This window comes from Neopsephotus bourkii, unplaced genomic scaffold (assembly GCF_033783945.1).
Source record: "Neopsephotus bourkii isolate Nb327-2 ecotype Australia unplaced genomic scaffold, CSIRO-AGI_Nbou_v1 NB_1572, whole genome shotgun sequence".
NCBI lineage: Eukaryota > Metazoa > Chordata > Aves > Psittaciformes > Psittacidae > Neopsephotus > Neopsephotus bourkii.
Window position 1 is genome coordinate 4,965,125 of NW_026902048.1, and position 21,937 is coordinate 4,987,061.

Below are 21,937 nucleotides of genomic sequence, written 5' to 3' on the forward strand. Positions count from 1 at the left end.
TGTAGTAACAGGACAAGGGGGAATGGTTTTAAACTGAGAGAGTAAAATTAGGTCAGACATGAGGGAGAAATTCTTTACTGTGAAGGTGGTGAGGCGCTGGCACTGGATACCTAGAGAAAATGTGGCTGCCTCGTCCCTGGCAGTGTTGGATGGGGCTTGGAGCAACCTCATCTAGTGGAAGGGGATTGGAACTGGATGAGCTTTTAAGTTCCCTTCCATCTCTAACTATTCTAGGACCCCATGACTGAAAGGATATCTGAATTAGTCTCCAATAATCTGTATATCACGTATGGTTTAGGTCTATTTTTAGCCCCCATTCACTCCTTGAATAAGGCCCCCTCCTCCATCCCTTTATAACCCTGACAATTAACGAGAAGCATGACCCTGATGGGGCCACAGAGCCTGGCTGATGCCCAAGCCACCTACCTCTGCCCCCTCATCCGTCAGAGCAGCGCTCAGGCGGGTGCTCTGCAGCAGCTCAAAGAGGTCGGTGCTGGGTTTTCTCTTCCCCTCGGACACAGGGCTGCCTGCAACCTGCGCATCTGGGTGGGTGACTGTTTCCTCCGTGGGTGACACATGCTGCGATGCCCATGGCCAGTCCTCTCCCAATGGCTTCACTGAAGAGTTCCTGCTTTTCATGGACATCACAGACCTGGAGAAGCTCTCGGGGGAGCAGTTTGAGAACACCTGAGTACTCACATAAGTCGTTTCTTCTTCTGTAACAGTCTCCACCTCCAGCATGTCGGGCACAGACACACTGAGGCGTCGGTCCAAGGACCGCACCTTCCTCTCCACCATCTTGCTAGACCTCTTCTTTGTCTTCTTCACACTTAGGTTTCGCAGGAATGGTCTGGTTTTCTGTTTCAGGGATCCCCAGACAGATGGTTTATCCAAGTCCATTGCTGCAAGGGAAAGCTCAGCAGTGCGTGGTTCTGAGTTGCTGGCTGGGCTTAAACCACAACGCTCCTGCATGGAACAGCTTCAACAATTCCCAGGGGGGCTAAAAGGAACGTAGGAAGAAGGCAAGTCAATCATAAAAGTGAACAGCAGCCAAAGATTATGATTCATGTTGTCTCATCTTGAAACTTTCAGTCATTTTTCTAAACAGTTACAACAAAGCATACCGCCTTAGTAAGTGCTTCCAAATACAATCTCGATCTGGTGGGTAGGCTTGATTATCTAGGTAGAAAACAGCCGGAACAAGCGTTTAATCCTACACTAAAATGCAACGTCTGCCCACTGCTTTATGATTGCTAATAGGAAATGTTATATTTCTTCTTCTGCCAAGTCCCAGTTAGAGAAAGTTTTGAGATTTATCCAATTTGAAATTGTTTCTGTACAAAACTTACTGGTGGGAGTGAAATCACGATAATGCTAGCACATGAAAAATGCTGTCAGAGCTGGCACTGTAATTTCTGCTGCTGTTTTTCCAGCCTGTGTAGGGGATTGGGGGCTATTTCCTAGGCTACACAGATTCTTACACAATGTGTTAGTGGACAAGCATGACAAAATCAGCTCCACAGACTAAGTGGCTGAGACTGAAGAAAAATCCCAGCGGAGACCCCAAAACACTCCCTTATGTTAACCCACCGCCAGTGAAAGTTGCCACAGCAGAATTAATCTTCCTCATAAAAAAGGCAAATGAGAGAATATGAGGAGAAAAAAGGGTGGGTCACAGATTTTGAAACCTCTTGGCAGGCTCGTCTTTGAGTTGGTTCGCACTGAGCATTTTTACAGTAGGGAGGGACAAGAAGAGACAAAACAAAATCACCTACTGTATCTGCATTGTAAGGGAGCAGCCGTATGGACCCCTCTGTGCACAGGAATATCCTCACGGACAGTGTCTTTTGCAGTTAACAACTGAGCAACCATCCTTATCCTGTGAAGCAGAGATAGTCAAATCATTATCAAAACTCAATGAGAGAAAAAGCTGATGGAACCTGCAGATTTACTCCTTTACAGTCCCAAAGACACACACACAGTGGTTAGAGTGTATACCTACGGCCTTAGAAATGCATACCCATTAACTACATGACTGCTGCTTCCAAAACTCACAGTATATTTACATTCTAACATTTGCATCATTGACCAAAAATGACTTATTCCACAGTTTTCCTGATCACTAGAGAAAACATCAGAACAGGCAATAGAAATACATCTGCTGCATTAATCCAGACAGAGAAATCACTGTCTGCTTTCAAAGAAATCTCTTACATTAATTAATTTGAATGAAATTGTATGACCAGATACTTATTTAATTTTATGACTAACCCCACTATACTTGCAGAGTGTTCAGACATCTACAAAAAAATGCTTTAACTGTATTACTATGTAATTAAAGCTGCACAGTCTTCCCCCTATTTATATTGATATATGAGTAATAACAGCATCATTATATTCCACATAAAATTAATAGGCCTTAATGGTATTACATGCATTCACAAGGCAGTAACAGATTTTGTCCAAATAGGAAGGAGTGCTAGTGTAGATACACCAGCTTAACACAGTATCTTCACCTCTATCTCCAGAATTCAGTCCCAGTATCAAAGAGCACATGGACAAACTGAAATGGTTTTTTTCACCTCACATCATCACTATGAAGCAAAAGCAATTTTCTGAACCTCACAGAGAGAGAAACAAAGGTATGGTGGGGCTTTCTTTTCTTGCTGTGAAAGTACAAGATTAATCAGATTTACAGGGTGAAGTACAAGATGATCAGATTTACAGAGGGGGAGAAAGGAGATAAATGCCGTCCCTACCACATTTAACTGGAGGAGATGCAGGGATGCCCATCTTGGAGCAGCATGCGATACCTGCACAAGCTCAGCAGAGACATGGCTGAATTTGCTCTCATCTGCCTGTGGCTTTCACTTAGGCTTTTCCCTCTTTAAACAAAAGCTTGACAAGGCAGCCACAGGCTTCCTTGGAAGCATTGCATCACATGGCAATAACAGATATTATGAGGCTAAACACATTTGCACAAAACATTATGAAACACACTGCTGGGACTCATTTAAACAACTCATCTCCTGCCAGTGCTCTCCGCTTTGCTCGCCTACATACAAAGAAACACACTGAAGTGAAGACATGGTAAATAAAGGCAGGGCAGCGCTTAGCATCCACTTCCCTAGGCTCTTACTGCTTCCTATTCCCTTCCTGTTATTCTCTACCTGTCTCACTTTGACAACCCACTGCTGTTTTTATTTTGTTTACTTCAAGATTTTGTTTCCTAGCAGTGGGCTTATTCCTGTAGGCTTTCCCAGTTACTTTCCTCAAGTTTAGTGTTTTTCCCAGTTTCATGCCCTCCGCTGCTGAATAGAAACGGCTATGCAGAAAGGATGGTGCACGGGACCATACTGTGTATCTGAGATCCACTTGCATTGAGCCCAGAATAGCAGAGGATGCCTCCAGCTACCTAGCAGCTCCCACACTGGGAAAACACAGAGGTGGTATGTACTGCATAAGCACCAGCGAATTGCCTGAACTGAAGCCACAGAAAAGGTAAGCTCATCCCTTAACTGCCGAGGAGTTTGGCCATACTGCACTTTATACCCACACTCCTGCTGCAGGAGTAAATGTTGTATTTACAAATTTATCCAAATGATGGTTATAATACACAAATAATAGTACGCAATCTGTTCTAGTCTGAGAAAAGGGTGAATACAATCTGCAGGTCAAATGCATCAGCCATTCATACAGTGACACTTTTTGCACTTCACCACTTCAAGCAGAAAAAGAAACATCACCACCATGACCAGAGACCTATTCCCCAAAGAGATCACTGGAAGATCAGGGATGGGACCACCCTCCTTCCCCAGCGCAGTGCTGGAGCCAGGAGTGCCAGGCTTCATGGATACCCCCATGCTACATCAGAACGTATTCACACACACAACTATTCTTTCCTCCTGCATCACTTGATCCTTTACTTTTCCATACTGCACATCATCGATAGAAACACATAATTTTAAAGTTCTCCCTTGCTTGTAAAAAGTGTGTTCTCTGAACCAACATGCTGTTCCCATACTCCTTATCCTTCAGAGGCCAGAAGCTTTCCCTCTTCCTTCCACAGCCCCAGAAGTTTGGTGCCAACCATATTGCCAAATATTCCCTAAGCAACCAGAGGGGAAAGCATACTTTGGCAAATTCTTGGTCTAAGTTTGGCCTCTCTATTCTTTCCCCACATCAATGGCACATTGTACCAAAAATCTGCAAGCAGTAATCAAAGAGAAACATTTCCTGTTATCAGTCTTAACTTTGCTGGTTTTAATTTCATTGAATGACTTCTTGTTCTTATGTAAGGAAAGGAAAAGTTCTTTTCAGCCCATCTTCTTCAGCCTTCTCTTTATATTGCTCAGAAGAAGCAATAATAAGAAGAATAATACTGCTACATCTCAAATGCTCAGAAGAATCCATATAGTTTAATCTCTTCTGTCAGGGAGACCACTTCTGATTGCACTTGTCATTTTTATTGTATGCTTTTCTTTTGCTGTTTCCTCCTCTTTTGGGGGCAAGAAGGAAAGCATTAGTGACGGAAAAGGCAGTCACAGCTCACATCTGACTGATACAACAAATATTACTAGCATTTTATCCTCCTTTAAGTATATACTAATTATGGTCCTTGGGACTTTTTTTAATGTGCTTTGGTTTCTGTCACTCTAAGTCTCTAAGCTCCCCTTTAAGCTGTTCTAATATTTAGAGCTAAGTGATTTTTTTAGATGTTATAACAGGTGGCTATAAGAGAGATTTCAAACACCACTGAAAGCCTAGAGAAACCATTCTGTAATTCTACTTCACTTACTGTCTTGTCAGGAAGCCAGGAAAGCCACAAGTGAGAAATACTACAAGATACTCTGAAAACATTATGCAAGTACCCAATGTAACTAAACTAGCAAACAAAACCAAATTGATTTACATACTGGAAATTATGGAACATGTTGTCTTTCTTCACTAAGTGACAATCCCTGAGCACCCAGCAGTGTATGATGCTCACTGAAGCACCCTGAAACTCTCCCTGCTTTTAAGAAGCACCCTCCAAAGCCAGTGAGAAGATAAAAATGAAACAGAGTACCACCACCCCTACTACAACCTCCATTAAGTCTAGTAATTATTGTACTCAATTTGCTTACCTAATCAAGGTGAAAACATTGGGTCAGTTTACATGCCACACATCTTTGCAATGCCTCATTCATGTTTTCAGCTACAACTAAAGAGTAGCCAACATTTAAATAGTAGATGAAGTTACTAACGGGCATTAGAGGCTGTTAGGAAGATGTTCCTCACTTGCATGCATCAGCACAGGTTCAAACTGGAAGGAACTAATGAAAACTCCCTCACTGCAAAACCTCTATTGTTTCTGGCTGCTCTGGCATAGGATATTCACCCCAATGTCTGCCTGCCTGGCACAGGATATTCACCCCAATCTCTGCCTGCCTGGCACAGATTCACTTAAGCTGAAAACCTAACACATGAAACATTATACAAGCCACAAACAAGGCTAATTACACTTCTGCTATGCAGCACAGTATTTGGCTATTGAAAATTCTAAGAAGAGTATAATTCTTTTGATTTATAATTTCTGAATTCAGTGTGCTGAAAAACACTGACATCAAGGAGATAAGGGAGTGGGATAAAGGAGTGGGATCCTCTTTTTGCACCCTTCTTTCAACTTTTTGCTATAAACCCCATTGTCTGGCTTTAGGAGTCACAAATCAAATCATCCCTCATATCAGGAAAATAGCTCTCAGCTGAGTAACAGCTGTATGTGCTGGGTGGTTATTTCTGTAACAGATTTTGCTAAATTCTGCAGGTTTTTCTCATCACTGTATCTAGAACAGAGTCAAATATAAAACATTACTAATGAGTATAATTACTTTAGAAAAAGAAACCTACACTTCCTTCTTTGCAATAGCTTATGATATCTGGAAATACAGTAGCTTTCTGATAAGCATCAACAGCCACAGCAATAAGACAATATCATTCAAATAAAGTAAACCTTTGTTCAGAGTTACTATTTTATCCTGGAAGACTCCAAACTCAGCACCAACCACACCCATATATATGATATTTAAAACATTTAAAAGAAAACAGTATTTTACCAGGGGCAGGATGTTCCTTGGATTATCAGCACCTTCAAGTGTTGCAGAAGAAAATCCAAAACAAAAGGCTGACCTAGGTGGGCCTGAAACCATTCGTCTCTAGGTCTGATCTCATCCTAACAAGGATGCTGAATTAGATACATACATCACAATACTGAGAAACTAAGACACCTTTTCTTCCTGCAGCTGAGTCTTGCAGCATATGGTAAATACATGAACTTCAATTTGATAAGGCACCAGAAACAGTCTGATTTCAATCTGATGCTGCATAGGCTAATTACCCTGGGGAAATCAGCATTACAATTATTTTTAGTACTAGCAAGCATCAAAGGGAGCACACTGCTGAAGTGTAGCTAAGTCTTCATTGCATCGGTTACTTGCTGCAAAGCAGGGTTATGTCTTGGCCAGCTTCCACATCTTGCCACTGTGTTTGAGCTCAAGCTTCCCTGTAGGGCTGCAAATGACGCCAGTGAGTTGATACAGATCCTGCTTTTATGCTGCCCTATTGTTACAGACTCATTTGCAAAGTGCAGTAGGATGCTAAAGTAAAAACTTGACCTGTTGCTGTCAGCCAAATTAGTACAACTGCTTCATAACAATTTTATATGCTTCAATGGAAATAAGTAGGCTCAAATAAAGCAGCCTGATTTTCTTGATGTAAACTGAAAGAAACTTAAGAAACTTACAGTCCTTCCAGAAGATCACTAATACTATCCAGTGTAAATACAAAGCTTAAGAAAAGCCTACTTATTACATGCTGATAATACAGGCATCTTAAGACAGACTATTGTTTTGGTGGGGTTTTTTAAGGGTTTGGGTTTGTTGTTTTGGGGCAGGGAGGTGGTTAACAGACCCCTTGGTTATTAGGCTCTGGGCTTTCTGATCCCACACTTGGCTTTCATTTTTTTTAACGTAATGAGCTCCATCTTTCACAAACAGACAAAATGAGCACATCTTCCTCCACTTATCACACAAGAGAGGAACAGAGATGCTCAAACTCCTTAGAGACTCTTTTGCACAATCTGGAGAGCTTTTTTCTCAAGGTTTATGAGCAGACAGTAACTGTGAGAAGCAACAGAACCATCAGCTGCTACAAGCATCTTAAAATAGCATCCGATAGTGAAAGTTACCAAAAAAAAAAACAACCAACCCTGCACCTGCCTCCAGCTTATAAAAGTGTTGCTTTTGTTTTGTTTCTGTCTGGTCTAAACCAAAAGAAAACGATGAGTATGGGGGAAACGGAGGAGGAAGTGTTTGGGTGTATCTTTACAAAAGATATTTCACAAGTTTCTTCCACTCTTTCAGCTTCTTTCAAAATACTGTAGCTTGCAATCATACCTCTGCAAGCCAGAAGGCCCCTTCAATCTTTTCAGTCTAATTCCCGGCACTGTACCAAGCTGGTACAATTAAATGTGATCTTCACAGCACAGACACTGTCTGAGCATCAAACCTCTCTGGGGACACCTATGCATGAAGATCTGCTTCCTGCAGCCCTGTGCCACAGGATGAGGTGCACATCACACCAGACTCCAAGAAAGATCCTGGACTGACAGATCCTGCCCCTGGAAGGCACAGTGCCATGTGCCGAGGTCATGCTAATAATCAGGATGCTTCTTCATCACTGGCTAGGGTTGTTTTAAAACTTGCCTTATTGCTCCAAATCAATTCAGGTGATCCCTGGGAAATGCAGTACCTGAAGCAGAACACCTTTAGGAGCAAGGGAAGAGGAAAAGCAGGTAAGCAGATAGGGGAAGGAGAGTTGCCGGTACAAGCAGAGTAAGAGTGAGATAAGGAAAGCTCTAAAATAAATAGAGAAATGAGAGATTTATCAGGGTTCACATGAAGAGCAACACAAGATTGGGAGAAATCGGTCAAAGTGTTGCAGGAGCTGGTGCCCATCAAGAGGAGCTCCAGTGGAGCCCCGCAGCCTCCTTCAAGCCTGTGCTCATCTCTTTTATAACAAAAGGTATATTTTTATAACAAGAGGTGCACAGAAATAGACCATCCCTTTCATAACTCTCAGGGAAAACAAACCTAGGAAGGAAACTGGAGACTCATTTCCACTGGAGGCCAAATCAGCCAGTGCCTTTTACTAGCACTTAAGTCACATATTTAAATAAAAGAAGTTAATGTTGACTATGCAAATTACTGGAGTGTGAGCCAGCAATGCTCCCTAAATAGCTACTATTACTGTCACACTACTTATCAAAACTCAGTGGCTATATAGGAAAGATCTATTAAAAGCTCTGCATGTTTCTTTATTTAACAACGATTTATCAAAGTGGCCTAAACAGAAAACTTTTGGTCTACAGAAATGTCCTGATGAAACTTGAACAGGACAAAAGCTTGTGCTAAGCAGGCTGATGCATTTTGCCCTCGTTCCTTCCTTACTACAGCACGTTCCTCTTCCCAACAGCAATGTGGCATGTGCCAGGGCCAGAGATCACAGTTAAAGCTGGATACACAGGAGAGTTGAGATTACTCTGAATCTGTGTTGGCCTGTGTGATTAAATGTCCTTTCACGTTTAACATCTCAGCACGGTTTGGGTACCTCTGTAGATAAAATGAACCAGTGCTTTTACAGTCTCCTAATTCACAAAGGCAGGAGACTGAAGGCAACTGCCCTTAAAGCAAATAGAGGTTTGGTGTGTTGTAGCGTATCACTGAATGAGAGAGTTGCACCAGTAATAATCATCGCTTTCCGCAAGAACCGCAAGTTACCTTACAGAAAATCACTGCACTTGGATATCTGGGGTTGTGCATCACCACTGAGAAAGCTGAAAGGAAGACTGGAAAACCCACATATGAATAAAGCCCTTTGGAAGCTCTTGCTGAAGCCAAATGTTTGAGGGTTTCAGTGCCATCTCCTGCACTATCACACACAGTTTGCACTCAGTTAACGGCACAGAGACCACAGCCACAAGTGAAATTGAAAGCCTGTGAGAAGCACAGGGGACTTTAATTGAAGAATAAAACAAATATTTAGCATTCAAAGCAGTCATCAGATCCTCAGCCTCAGAAGACACTTACTCATAGCCACAATGAATCTGTGTCTGACCTCCAGGCTGTAACGGGGTAGCTGGTAAACAAGTGTTTATTTGTGGAAAGAAAACAAAAACCCCTCATTGTCACTGGTGTGTTTTTCTAGGGATGTATTGCTGGAAGACACACAGGATTTCTTCAATCTCTAAGCAATCGACTATGTGCAGAACTACTGCATACCTATACTCATGTTACAAGCACAATAACTTAAAGACAAAGCTCCCCCACATAATTCTATTGCAGAATACATGAACATTTAGAAGGGTCACGAGGATGATCAGGGGACTGGAGCACCTCCCATATGAAGATAGGCTGAGAAAGTTGGGGCTGTTGAGCCTGGAGAAGAGAAGGCTGCATGGAGACCTCATAGCAGCCTTCCAGTATCTGAAGGGGGCCTACAGGGATGCTGGGGAGGGACTCTTCATTAGGGACTGTAGTGATAGGACAAGGGGTAATGGGTTAAAACTTAAACAGGGGAAGTTTAGATTGGATATAAGGAGGAAATTCTTTCCTGTTAGGGTGGTGAGGCACTGGAATGGGTTGCCCAAGGAGGTTGTGAATGCCCATCCCTGGCAGTGTTCAAGGCCAGGTTGGACAGAGCCTTGTGTGATATGGGTTTAGTGTGAGCTGTCCCTGCCATGGCACGGGGGTTGGAACTCGATGATCTTAAGGTCCTTTCCAACCCTAACTATTCTATGATTCTATGACTTCATGGATCCTCAGCTACTCTAAATCCAGTTGCAAAGTTACTCTAAATTCTGCTACAGAAAGGGGTGGAAAAGGCAATTTTAAGAGGAATTTTAACCTTCAGTAATAAGCTATGCTTTTACAGATGACAGCAGCTTAGATAGTAAGACTAGGCCATACATTATATGTCTAACTTCATTAAGTTAAGCATCAAAACACCTAGTTTGATAAACAACATCAAAAAGATACATACAAACTAGTCACTAACACCAAGAAAGCATCTCTTGCTTAAGCCCCACTTCTGTGTAAATAGTATGACAAAACTTTCATTAGCAAAACTGTTCTACTCAGATAAGCAACCAATGCATCAAGACACTTTTCTCCTGCAGTAAAGGAGCTTCATCCTCCTTATTCATAGCTGTGATTCTGGTGAAAAAAATTGAATCCTGGACAATAACATCGTACTTTAAATATGAAGAAGCCAACGCACACAACTAAAAACAAACACACTGCTCCCCTGAACTCACAACAGTGAGATGTTCAGCACATAAATGGCTTCATAAACCTGAAGACTTCTTTAAACTTTTTTCCCAATTGAAGAGACTAAAATTTATGCCAGCACACATCTCTAAATGCCAGTCGTTTGTCACAGTACAGAACCAGCTTTGAGGTTTATCTTTTCATACACCCTTTGAGTTTTCAGCCTCCTGGCACTAGAAATACTCACCTTGCCTCTGCGTTCTGTTAGAGCATTATTTCCCCATTGAGAAGAGCAGATAAAGCTGGTAAACTGAACTCATTCTCGTTGGCAATTACACTTTGGCACTTCCTGAGTCTTAACACTGGGGGTTTGGTTTGCTAAAGCTGAAGCCCCTAAATACTGACATCATTTAAAGAAAACTACAAACTACTAATCTAGTAACTAATTTAAGTTTGAATGGTCAGAAATTAAATATAAGAATTTGCTACAACGTATTAAATGAGCTGCTGTAGATTTTACCTGCAGAAGTTCAGGGAACCTCACCTCTATAATAACACCTGGTTTTGTTAATTCTGGTGCTTTCCTGGAAGTGATGTAATCAGAAAAGCTCCCCAAACCAGAAACACTGGCATAGCAGAGCTAGTATTATACTTCTTACTTGTGCTTGATGAAGTAATTCAAAATTCACTTTCATTTCTTCTAAGATATTTGATTTATATGATAAACATGCTCTGTAGCTTTCATTTTGCACACCTTTGTCCTCATTGTAGTTACAGGCGACTTTTACGTAGGAATCAGGCTCATTGGCATTACATTGGGGTTCCAGCCACTTATTTCCTTCAGTGTTTTCTGTTTCTAATCCAGAATTCTCCAAAATATTCTGTCCTCTCTGGGCCTCAGTAAGGGTTTCTTTGATATAATACTGTTCTAATCACATACCCTACCAGTGACTGTCAGAGATCAGGCCCTAGGGACATGGACCTTTGATCTCACCCAGTATAACCACCATCACGTTGCATAAAACAGTTGCTGGAGCTGTTGCCCTGAAGTCAGGGCTAAAGGGGGAAAGGGGGATATCATACAGCAGTGTCTGATGCCTGTCTCACTTCACCACGGGCAGCACAATGCATTAATCATTTACACATCCCTTAATGCATTTTGGAAGAAGAGGGAGCAAGGAAACAATGCCATACTTTGAGGAACACTGTTAATGGACCAGTGATTCCTGGCAGAACTTGCATGCATCCTTAAGAGCATTATTCATCCCCACTGTACACCATCAAATGATGGGGTGTTCACCTTTCATGTTGAGGTTTGGGTGTCTTACGACAACAGAGAAGTATTCTTAACAGAATTTAAGAGATTCTCCATTTAGAGCCTGAGTTTGCTGGATTTTATCCCATTTCAGCTGCATCAGTCTCAAGAACACACATCCTAGGTTGAAACAGAGCTAGTGGAAGCTTTATGCTACATTCAGGTGGTGGACCCAAGATGTTAACATCTGTCAAAATCAAATTGTTTTTACTGGGGAAAACTGCACACACATTAGAGTCCTTAAAAACCACTGTAATCCTGATTCATCGAGGGTAAATTTGCCCTAAGTAGGATGGGATAAAGTTTGGTAAACTTTAAATACCTTGCCTTAAGCATATCTATATCTCCCTGCTCATGCTGCCCAACCGCAGTGGCTGCTGGTTTGTATACTGCTACTCACAGTGGGGTTTTTTGGTTTTAATCCTCCTTTATCCATACAAAGCTCCAGGCAAGACAGTTTAGAATAGCTCAAACTGATCACTACACTTGTCATTATCCTGCCCCATTCATGTATTCTCAAAAGTTAATGCCTAAATTATGACCACTTAGCCCCTAATTAACAAACAAAAGGTAGAGTTTACTAATCCTGGATGTTAAGTTCTGGTGAATACTAACTAAAAGGCATTCTAATTCAGCTATCATTATTATAGCATCATACAATGGTTTGGGTTGGAAAGAACCTTAAGATCATCTAGTTCCAACCTCCCCTGCCATGGGCAGGGATGGCTCACACTAGACCATGTTGACCAAGACTGGTTTAGTTCACAGATTAAAATCACATAGAGCTCAGATCAAAACTTTTGCAAGGTGTCAATAAAAACCTCTGAAGATGCAGTAATGTCTAGTAATGTTTTTGAATGGATTTAAGAGCTATCCACATTTCAGTTACCTGTGTCTAGCAGATACAGCCAAATGTCCTAAAACAAATGCTTGCAGCCAGATAAATAGTTCGGAAGTTCCCTGATTTGAGCAACTTCTACACCTATGTAGATGAACGCTTGATCTTTTTTAGGTTTTATTTGCTGGGTATTAAAGGCCAGACAGTATTACTTAGCAAAAAAAAAAAAAAAAAAAGAAAGAAAATCTATGAGGTAATCAGGGTTGTGTGGTTGATTTTGGGAACCAGAAAACTTCCTGAACTGGAGGAAATAGGCTGCATTTCAAAATGCTAATGTCTTCCCTGAGCTTGTCATGAGGTTTGTGTCCTTAATCATAGTTTTACAAACCTGAACAAAATTCAGTCACTTATACATTTTAAAAAAAAGGTACTATCACCATTACCACTATCTGAATTTGGGTGGGGGGCACTCATTATAACCACAATCCCAAATAGCAGGATTTCTACAGAATCCACTAAAATATGTAACTGGAATTAGATGTTTGCACTCAAACAGAAGAACAAGACAAAACAAAACTCTACAGTTAATTGTTTCCAAGTACAAGAAACTGGGAACAAAGGCTGCTATTGAATGAGCATTAATTATTTGCCGTTTGGTTCTGCAGATGTTTCCCATGGGGGAAGACAGCAAAAAAACATTCCACTTGAAACCCAGGGAAGCAGCAACAAGGAGCTGAGTTATGTTACTGCATTCATTTGGGTATTTTTAATTTAACTTGTCAAAAACGTTAGGTTTAATAGGATTTTATTTTAAAGGGAACTAGTATCCAATAAAATTTCAAAGATCTGAGCTCCATAATTCCTTCTCACTTAAACCCAAATGCTTTAAAAATAACCCACAGCCATGATAATATGATCTAAGAGAGTCTACTCCATCCTTGCTGACAGCTCCAGATCATTGCTACCTCCACATCAATGGCAACAAATACAAACATATTAGTATGGCCACCTCGTTTGCATCCATCTACGTTAAGAGATTATCAAACAATATAGATTATATAGACCCTGTCCTAGCTAGAGCTTACTTCTAGAGCAGGGTTTTTCTATTTAGTAGCATAGAATGAAAGCACACACCCACAAATCCTGAAAAGACAGAGCTGCTTCTGCTCCTTAATGTCTGGTATCACAGGGACCCGGAAATCCAAATTAGCTCTTATCTCTGATCTTAAGAGAGCAAAGAAATACAATTCCAAGAATTCTGAAAACAATGAAGTCTGACCAAACCTAAAGTTTCCAGTAAAGCAAAATTTACTTTTGCAAATGTAGTTCCTAGGAATGGGCAACAGGAAGAAATGTCAAGGGTACAAGTACTTTCCAGAAAGGAAGGATATGAATAAGATAACCCTTTTTTTTCCCCCATCCCAAAAGGCAAACAAAACAAAGACCTCAAAGCCCACATTGCTTGTATTTTAGCAAGTTGTTTTTGTGGGAAAGTGGAAACAAGCTAGTGAAGGAGCATCTGTGTAAATACATAAGAAACAGGCATCCACCACAGCAGGCAGAAAAGTCATTCTGTGGGTCAGTTAGCTCCAACTCTCACCATACACCAACCATAAGCCAGAGGCAAACAATAAAGCTAACTAGTATTAACTAAGGACCACCAGCAAGTGTTATCCAGAGGCTCTCCTCTGCATCTTGTGCATCCTACATATCCATACAAGGAAACTCTCTGGTCCTCTCTAGACACCTACACAACCAAACTGGAAACATTCCAGCTCCAATTCCACAAGCAGCTTTGAAGACTCCCAGCTCAAGGGTCCAAGGAGCAGCTTAAGTCAATGGGAAAGTGAGGATGCACACAATTCATCACCATCAGCCTTGATGCAGGTTTAACAGGAGGTGGTGTAAGCATCAAAACCAAAGGGTAAAACAATGCCTACAGGTCGGGAGATTGCTTATGTGAAGCTAACAAAAAAGAAATAAACTTCCTTAAAAAAAAAAAAAAAAGCAGTATACATTTAAGAAAACAGAAATCAAACCCAAAATCTTAACATCCTCCAGATTTTCACACAATAATCCAATTATTTCACTAGTGATAAAGTAACAAAAGCTTTGCAGCAGCTGTGTAGCCTTGAAATATGTCAGCTCAATCTGTGCTCTTAACAGATGGTTACAAATAGGCAGTTAATCAAAACTTAAGGAAACACAGCACTGAGCACATTATTTGCCGCAGGTTTTCCCCTAAGTGTGAAAATTGAAGTTATGTCTAACATTGACCCGCATGGAACTGTTCTGGACAAAGCAGCAGTCATCTGAGAAAAACTCATCCAAATTTTCATCACGTATACCATATAATTGGACTACATCACTCCAAATAGTGATTTAGCCCATTAAGCTGCCTCTAACTCTGACCAAAAGCAGATGCTAGAAGAATATAAAGTCAGGAAATCATCATGATTCTACCTGCAAAATAATCTCCTGGCTTCCAGGAATCTGGGATTTAGGGATTGCTTCACTAGAAATTGTACCTGCATCTTCATGATTAACAGTCCTAGCATACCTTTTCCCTATTAATTTGCCTAACAACTTTTAAAATTCATAAGCAACAGAAAGATAATGAAGTAGTGAGTTCCACAGATAAATTGTGCTTCTGTGAAATAGTGTTTCCTTTTACTGATAAGTACCTTACTAAAAAAAAAAATCTACTTTTGCTCATTTATTCTCACCTATTTAAAATTTGGAGTTATTTGAAATTATGAATAATGGCTCTATATTTACTCCGTATCACTCAGATTTTGCCTACTTCTGCCTTATCCTCTCTAATAATTCCTTTTAATTGAAAATCACAGATCATTCAAGGAGCCTGGTTACTGTTATACCATCCGAACAACTGAGCTGCCACACAAAGCAGGCATATAAGATCTTTGGGGGGGGGGTCCCCCCCCCATGAGATAAGTGAGTTGTCTGAATACATCCATTGTGCCTTACTACGGTACCAAAACCCAGGAAAAGATGGAGAACATCTAACACAAGGTCTCCATTAACAAGGCTTCCTTATTACCGATCCCTAAACTGGACCAAAACCTCCTGCCCACACAACAGTCACCCCACTCTGTGGCAATGCTGATGAACCTGTAGTTACACCCAAACTAATTTCAAGAGAGAAATTGCCAAGCATACAATAAGGCGATCGATCATTTGATAAAATACAGGACACTAATCTCAGTTTCTCTTATTCCCAGGCTTCATTAGGATCCTCACGCATAAGGCAATGGGGAATATAGAAAAAAAGCCTTTAGACACAAATGACCTAAAGATGAATATTCCTTCTGCTTCTATGATTTGATTTTATAGCATCAACAGCTTAGAAAAATAGAGGTGCACTCAGGTGCAGCTGTTGTGCCAATACTCAATTTCAAATCAAAGTTCAAGGCACTCAGGCTTCTAACATCTTCACAATCACGCAAGGACCAATTTAGTCTTGAGAAACAGCCCCCTGGGACCCAGGGAACATCTCACTGCTTAAATCTGGTAGGAAAAGATTGAGGGAAAATGTTCCTTTTGCTTATAAACAAGCTTCTATGCAAGTGTGTTATCTAATAAATACAACTGGAAGTAAAATGGGAATGTGGGAAGAGTGCCAATGTAAATCCTCCAAATCTGAGGAAATTGGGAGCAATTTTCCACTCAAGGATGGAAAAGGCGTGGAGGAAATGCAGAGCATATTTAGCATGCTTTCCTCTCCTCTGCTACAGTAAAGCTTCCCTCTCTCCCATGCCAGCAGACTGCTGCCCAGGCACAGGGACCACAACCAGCATGGAGATGATGAGAGACCTCATCTCTGTTCCTTGGCAAACTGAAATTCAAAGCCCACTCCTTAAATTAGTTCATGTCATAGAAATGAGTGACCAAAACACATAAAACGTGAGGTTCTCCTAGCAAATTGATAGCACAAGCTGTTGCCTACATCATAGAATCACAGAATGGTTAGGGCTGGAAAGGACCTTCAGATCATCAAGTTCCAACCCCCCTGCCATGGGCAGGGACACCTCACACTAAACTGTTTCACACAAGGCCTCATCCAACCTGGCCTTGAACACTGCCAGGGATGGAGCATTCACAACTTCCCTGGGCAACCTATTCCAGTGCCTCACCACCCTTACTCCTTCCTTCTGTCCAATCTAAACTTCCCCTGTTTAAGTTTTAACCCATTAGTCCTTGTTCTGTCACTACAGTTCCTAATGAAGAGTCCGTCCCCAGCATCCTTATAGCCCCCTTCAGATACTGGAAGGCTGCTATGAGGTCTCCACACAGCTTCTCTTCTCCAGGCCTTCATACATGTCCCACATGAGGTTCACAGACAGTGTTGAGGGTCTCATGGCAACCTTCAGCTATCAATAAGAAAAGTGTTAGAGATAAGAAGGGCAAATCAGCACAATGCAGACTAAAGCAGCAGCTGCAGACTCTCAATATTGCCTGAAAATCAAAGTAGGAAGAACTGAGAAGTCTCTGGAGTGAGGTTTATCCCTCATTTCAAACCTACCCCGCAAACGCACAGCCCAACACCAGCCTCATCACAGGCAGCCCCAAATCCCAGTGAACTTCAACATTCAAAGTACAACCGCTATTCTCCTCATGAGCATTTCTTGCCCAAGCAGGTACATTTTTTAATAGCTGTCTCTTCAAGTAAGAGGAGTTTCACCAGTGCAGTTAGTTGGAAAGCTGCTGCTTGTATTATTAATGCAAAAGCCACTGGAAAAAAACAACCTGCAATTAAGTTGAGCCAGTTTATGGTATAATTACCTCAAAGGACATGATAAGCAATGCTTCTAGGCCTCTTACTGTCTTATGCATTGGTCCTGCACCGACTGTCAATGACAGCTGTACCCCTTTTCCTGCCCTTGTTTCTTAATCAACACCTTGAACACACAAAACTACATCTATTCTGTAGCTTCTCCAATATAATCGAAGTTTCAAACTTCTTAACAGCACAAAATTTACCAGTCCCATGAAAAAAATGAAGTGCCAAAAAATTTATTACATAAAATTCATTTCCTCTCTGCGCAGTTTTATTCTTTACACATCAACTGCAAAATGAAACTACACCTACTGAATCATCTTCAGACTACATCATATTAAAGTCTATTTGCTTTACGATACGCTGTTTTGTGATGTTATTGAACAGCAGCAAGACAGCAAACAAGATTATCACTCAAATACACTCGTTCATTCTGACACCTAGATATAGCCACTGAACAGTATCATCTCCTGAGAATGAACCAAAATCACTGTAAAATACATGACAAAGTCTACAGCTTAACCATGGAAAATTAATACAAAATTATCCAGATGGGAATTTCTACTTTCTTAATGCCATGTAGTAGTAATTCAGCTTCAAGTGCGCTCTGAACAGCTGACTGTCATAAAACTAGGAGCACCAACTGGTTTCTTGCCAGTTGCACAGTTGTGCTATGGGAACATCACTGAAAAATTACAATATTTCTCATTACAAGCACATGAACAGATTTTTTATAAAAGAATTATATCCCACATCTTCAATTTCCCTCAAAGGTACCCTTAAAGCAACTTTGCTGCATTGTTGCACTTGTGTCCATGTTTCTTCTTTGCTGACTGCTTTCATTTTAGGGATCATTTTATTATTATTAAGTAGCTTATTTCTTTAACTAAAGTCCACAACCAACCAAACCAATTTCAGTAAGCAAGTACACACAGGGATGAATCAGTTCACGGAAAGCTGGCTGGGAAAGGAGAGGATAATTTTCTCACGTAAACAACAACAGAAACATTCACCCAAGGTCCAAGTATCCCATGCAGCATCACGAAAGCAACACACAGCGGAGCACAAAGTAACCGCGAGCTTTCCACTATGAAGTTTGATCTCTTGGATAGCTGGGAAAACATGAACAAGGGCAGCAAGTTGGCTGGCATGAAATGGGCAAAATCCACTAAGTGTCCAGTATTGTGGTGGATTTGGCAGTTCTGGCTAAGGTTGGACTCGATGGTCTTAAAGATCTTTTCCAACCTATTTGATTCTCGAAAACAAAAAAACCACCACCACCCCAAACATAAATAAGGCGGGGAAACCCCACAAAAAACCAACAATATAAAAAGCATTAACATAGATAAATAAATAAACACACACACACACACACACACACCCCTACATCCAGCTGTAGTCTTTCTTCCGAAGTGGATGCCCTCGGTACCAAAGCAGCACGGCAGGACGGGACAAGCCCCAGAGCCGCCGGTAGCCGGTGCCAGGCAGCACCGCGGCAAGCCCCTGCTCCCAGCCCGGCGAGGACACCCCCCCCACACACACACACACCCACACCTTCCCGGGGCAGCGGGGTTACCTGCGTGCCGGGCAGACCCGCGGGGATCCCTCAGCCGCCCATCGCCGCACGGCTCCCCCCCGGCTCTGCACGCTGCTATGAGCGCGGACCCGGGGCGGGCACGTGTTGGTGTCGCTGTCACCGCCACCACCCCCGGGGCGGTCCCGCTGCCGGCACCTCCCTGAGTGCTTCCCGCCCCGGAACCTCCTGGAATTACCGCATCCCGCCCCCCCCCCCCCCTCCGAGCATCCTAGGGCATTTTTCCCCTTCGGACACCCCCCATCACCCTTGGACCACCCTATGTCCCCTCCGAAGATCAGTTCCCTCCGAGCGCCACCACCAGCCCCCCGGAAGTATCCCCAGCTCCAGCCTTCACCCTTCCCCACCTCCCCCTCCGCTATTTCCAGCGGCCAAATCCAAAAGCCAGAAGGTTTTGTCTCAAAAGCCATAGGGAAGGTGGTGGCCGAGGGCAGGGGCTGGCAGCACTCTCCTGGGTGAGGGTGGAGCTGGAAAGTACATAATGACTGCAGGGAAAGGGAAATAAAGTGAGCAGCAGCCCTGCCACGTAAAGGCTTTTCCTTGGCTGTGTGTCCAGGTGCCTAAAAAAGGGGCCAAGTATCACAGCTGTGCGTCCCAGGCAAAGAAACTGAGGCAGGACCAGGCAAGATGATTTGCTTACCTGGCACGTCTACAGTTGAAACAAGGTCCCACACGTTTCTTCGTAAGTTTGTTACAGCATGAAAGAGCAAACGCTGCCCAGCAGCTCCTGCACCCCCAGCTTGTTTCTGAAGAACTCCAGCTCTCACGCTCCAAAACACACCTTCTTGGTTCACATCACCACTCCCACCTGTGATGTTTAACCTCGGTTGAATGTGGTATCACTGCATGAAGTGCAGAGCAATGAGACAAGAAGAAATAAAGAGCTTAGTGATGGAATTTACCTTCCATACCTATCATCCTAATCAACAGAAATTGCACGCTGTCCAAGAGCCTAGCTGACGTAGTGACACTCGCCTCCTGTCATCTACTGAAACTTGGTGATGCAATTGTGTTACGCCATTGCAAAACAGAAGTTCACATGCACATGTGGGAAGGGTTCGTCACAGTGCGAAGAATCATTCCACCAGCCATTGAATAAAAACATGGGGAAAACATCATAAAGGCCATTATTCATTTTGTTCAACCAAATCTGGAGAGAAAGAGTTCATACACATGCACAGCCTCACAAGGATCCACAATATCAGGAGCAAGGAGCTACAGAGAGGTAAGATTATTGCTTTGGACATATGAGCAATTTTACATGATCAAGGGGAAAAAAAAAAATAGCAAAACTTTATTTTGCCTCTTGACTTAAGCATCATGTTTGAATGATCAGATCCTGATGTCCCAGCACAGCCTCAAAAACATTGTAAAGTTATTGTGGTCAAAATTATATCAAGAAGTTTGCAGCAGTCTCTCAAGTGCATGTAACTCCCAAAGCTTTGCTAAATGCTGTTTTACTTAGCAGTATCACTTAGGTCTTGCAATGAGCAATTTAAGGGGAAGTTGGCAGAGAACAGGAAACTAATCACCTAAAGTGGAAGCAGAGAAGAAATACCTTGTCCTGCTAATATTGTTGCCACCCTTTCACCTAAATCAAGAAAGGTATCAGGTTCAGATATTTAGGTAAAGTTTGGAACAAGAGGATAGTCTTCAAAATACTTTTCTCTTAGTTCTGTGATCCCAAAAAAACGTGTATCAAAAATAGTTCTGTGCATGTCTTGTCACAGACTACAGCCAAGAGAGGAAAAAATTGTAAGCATGCCCAAGGGCAATCTAATAAAAAAGACTGATGGGTTTTGGAGTAGCAAGAAAAGCAGCTTGTGCATGTGTCTGCCAAAATGAAATGTAACAGTGCTCCTTGCATGCAGCGGGAGGAAGACAGAGAGGCAAAATTAAATCTTGTACCCAACATGCAGCTAAATGAGAAGAGCTTGCTGTGAGTTAGTGGCAATAGAAAGATAAATCTGTTAACTGTTGCATGACTACCCAACTGTGGGGTCTGAAAAAGATTAGCTTGAGAAATTTTCTTCTCTTGGAAATCATCATGCAACTGTATTCAATTCTGATCAAATATGAAGGTGTCTTTGGTGATAGCTGCTCCAGCTGCCTTGGAACATTCCAGTTATGGGGAGTACGCCAGGTCTTTGTGTTTGTCCCATCAGGACCAGGTTACTGCTTATATTTGTCCTTCAACAGTTCATTTCGACAAGGTGGGAGATCAGCACATGTTCATTGTGTGCCTTGCTGGGAAAATACTAGAATGAGGGAACTAGAAGGAAAATATTATTGAGAAGGTATTGACAGAGCTGAAAATAACTTGTTCTATAACAGCATTGATTTCGCTTGTTCACTGAGACATGCTATTGTTAAGAGGTACTCACAGAGAAGTCACATCTGGGTTCTCGTTCCTGTGAAGGCTGGTGGATGTCGTGACTCAGTACTGCTCAGCCCCTGTAGGCGCTCTCCTTGTTTGATCTATTCATGGTCCTTTTTCCTCTATTTGATAGATTCATAGTAAGCGAAAACGTTTTTTTCCAGAACACCCAACTATAGCAAAGAAACAAGAACTATTGGGACCTTGTCCTGCATTTATCTTACATTTACACCTATTGACTGGTATTTGTGTTAACTTTACATATTTTTAACAAATGCTAATACTTATTTTACTTGTTAACAAAAAGAACCTTTAACAATTCCTGTGAATGGTTTACTACAGTCTATAGGTATAGTATGTCTGAAAAAAAGCTACCATAATACTGTAAAATGGAGAGATATCTCCATTATGTACTATGGTCAGACCATTATGTACTATGTGTCTCCAGAATGTACTAAGGTCAGACCTCAAAACTGATGACTTACTGGAGATATTTCTCAGCTAACTAAGTAGTCCCTGCTGTGTGCTGATCTTTTTTCAGAAGTGAGCATCCCTCACACTTTCTGAAGTCAAACAGTAAAGAAAATACTCACTGCAGAAATATAACGGAAGTGATGGGAGAAATCAGCCCAAATTTGGTGATAGCCACTGTTAGGACAGTGGTGGGATGCTATCTGAGCCTGTAGTGTCCTGAACATGAAAGCTCTTTGC

The 21,937-nt window shown here is 41.9% G+C and overlaps 1 protein-coding gene across 1 annotated transcript in view; it reads right to left on the reverse strand.

Annotated features, from left to right (window-relative positions):
- Positions 1-6,223, reverse strand: part of MCTP2 (multiple C2 and transmembrane domain containing 2) — a 111,596-nt gene extending 105,373 nt beyond the window's left edge. Inside the window, exons 1-3 of the mRNA XM_061371283.1 lie at positions 6,096-6,223; positions 1,776-1,879; positions 427-1,000 (exon numbers count right to left, since the gene is read on the reverse strand). Coding sequence (XP_061227267.1) covers positions 427-972 — 546 coding nt within the window. The 5' untranslated portion in view covers positions 973-1,000; positions 1,776-1,879; positions 6,096-6,223. The remainder of the gene's footprint in view (positions 1-426; positions 1,001-1,775; positions 1,880-6,095) is intronic.
- Positions 6,224-21,937: the final 15,714 nt, after the last annotated feature.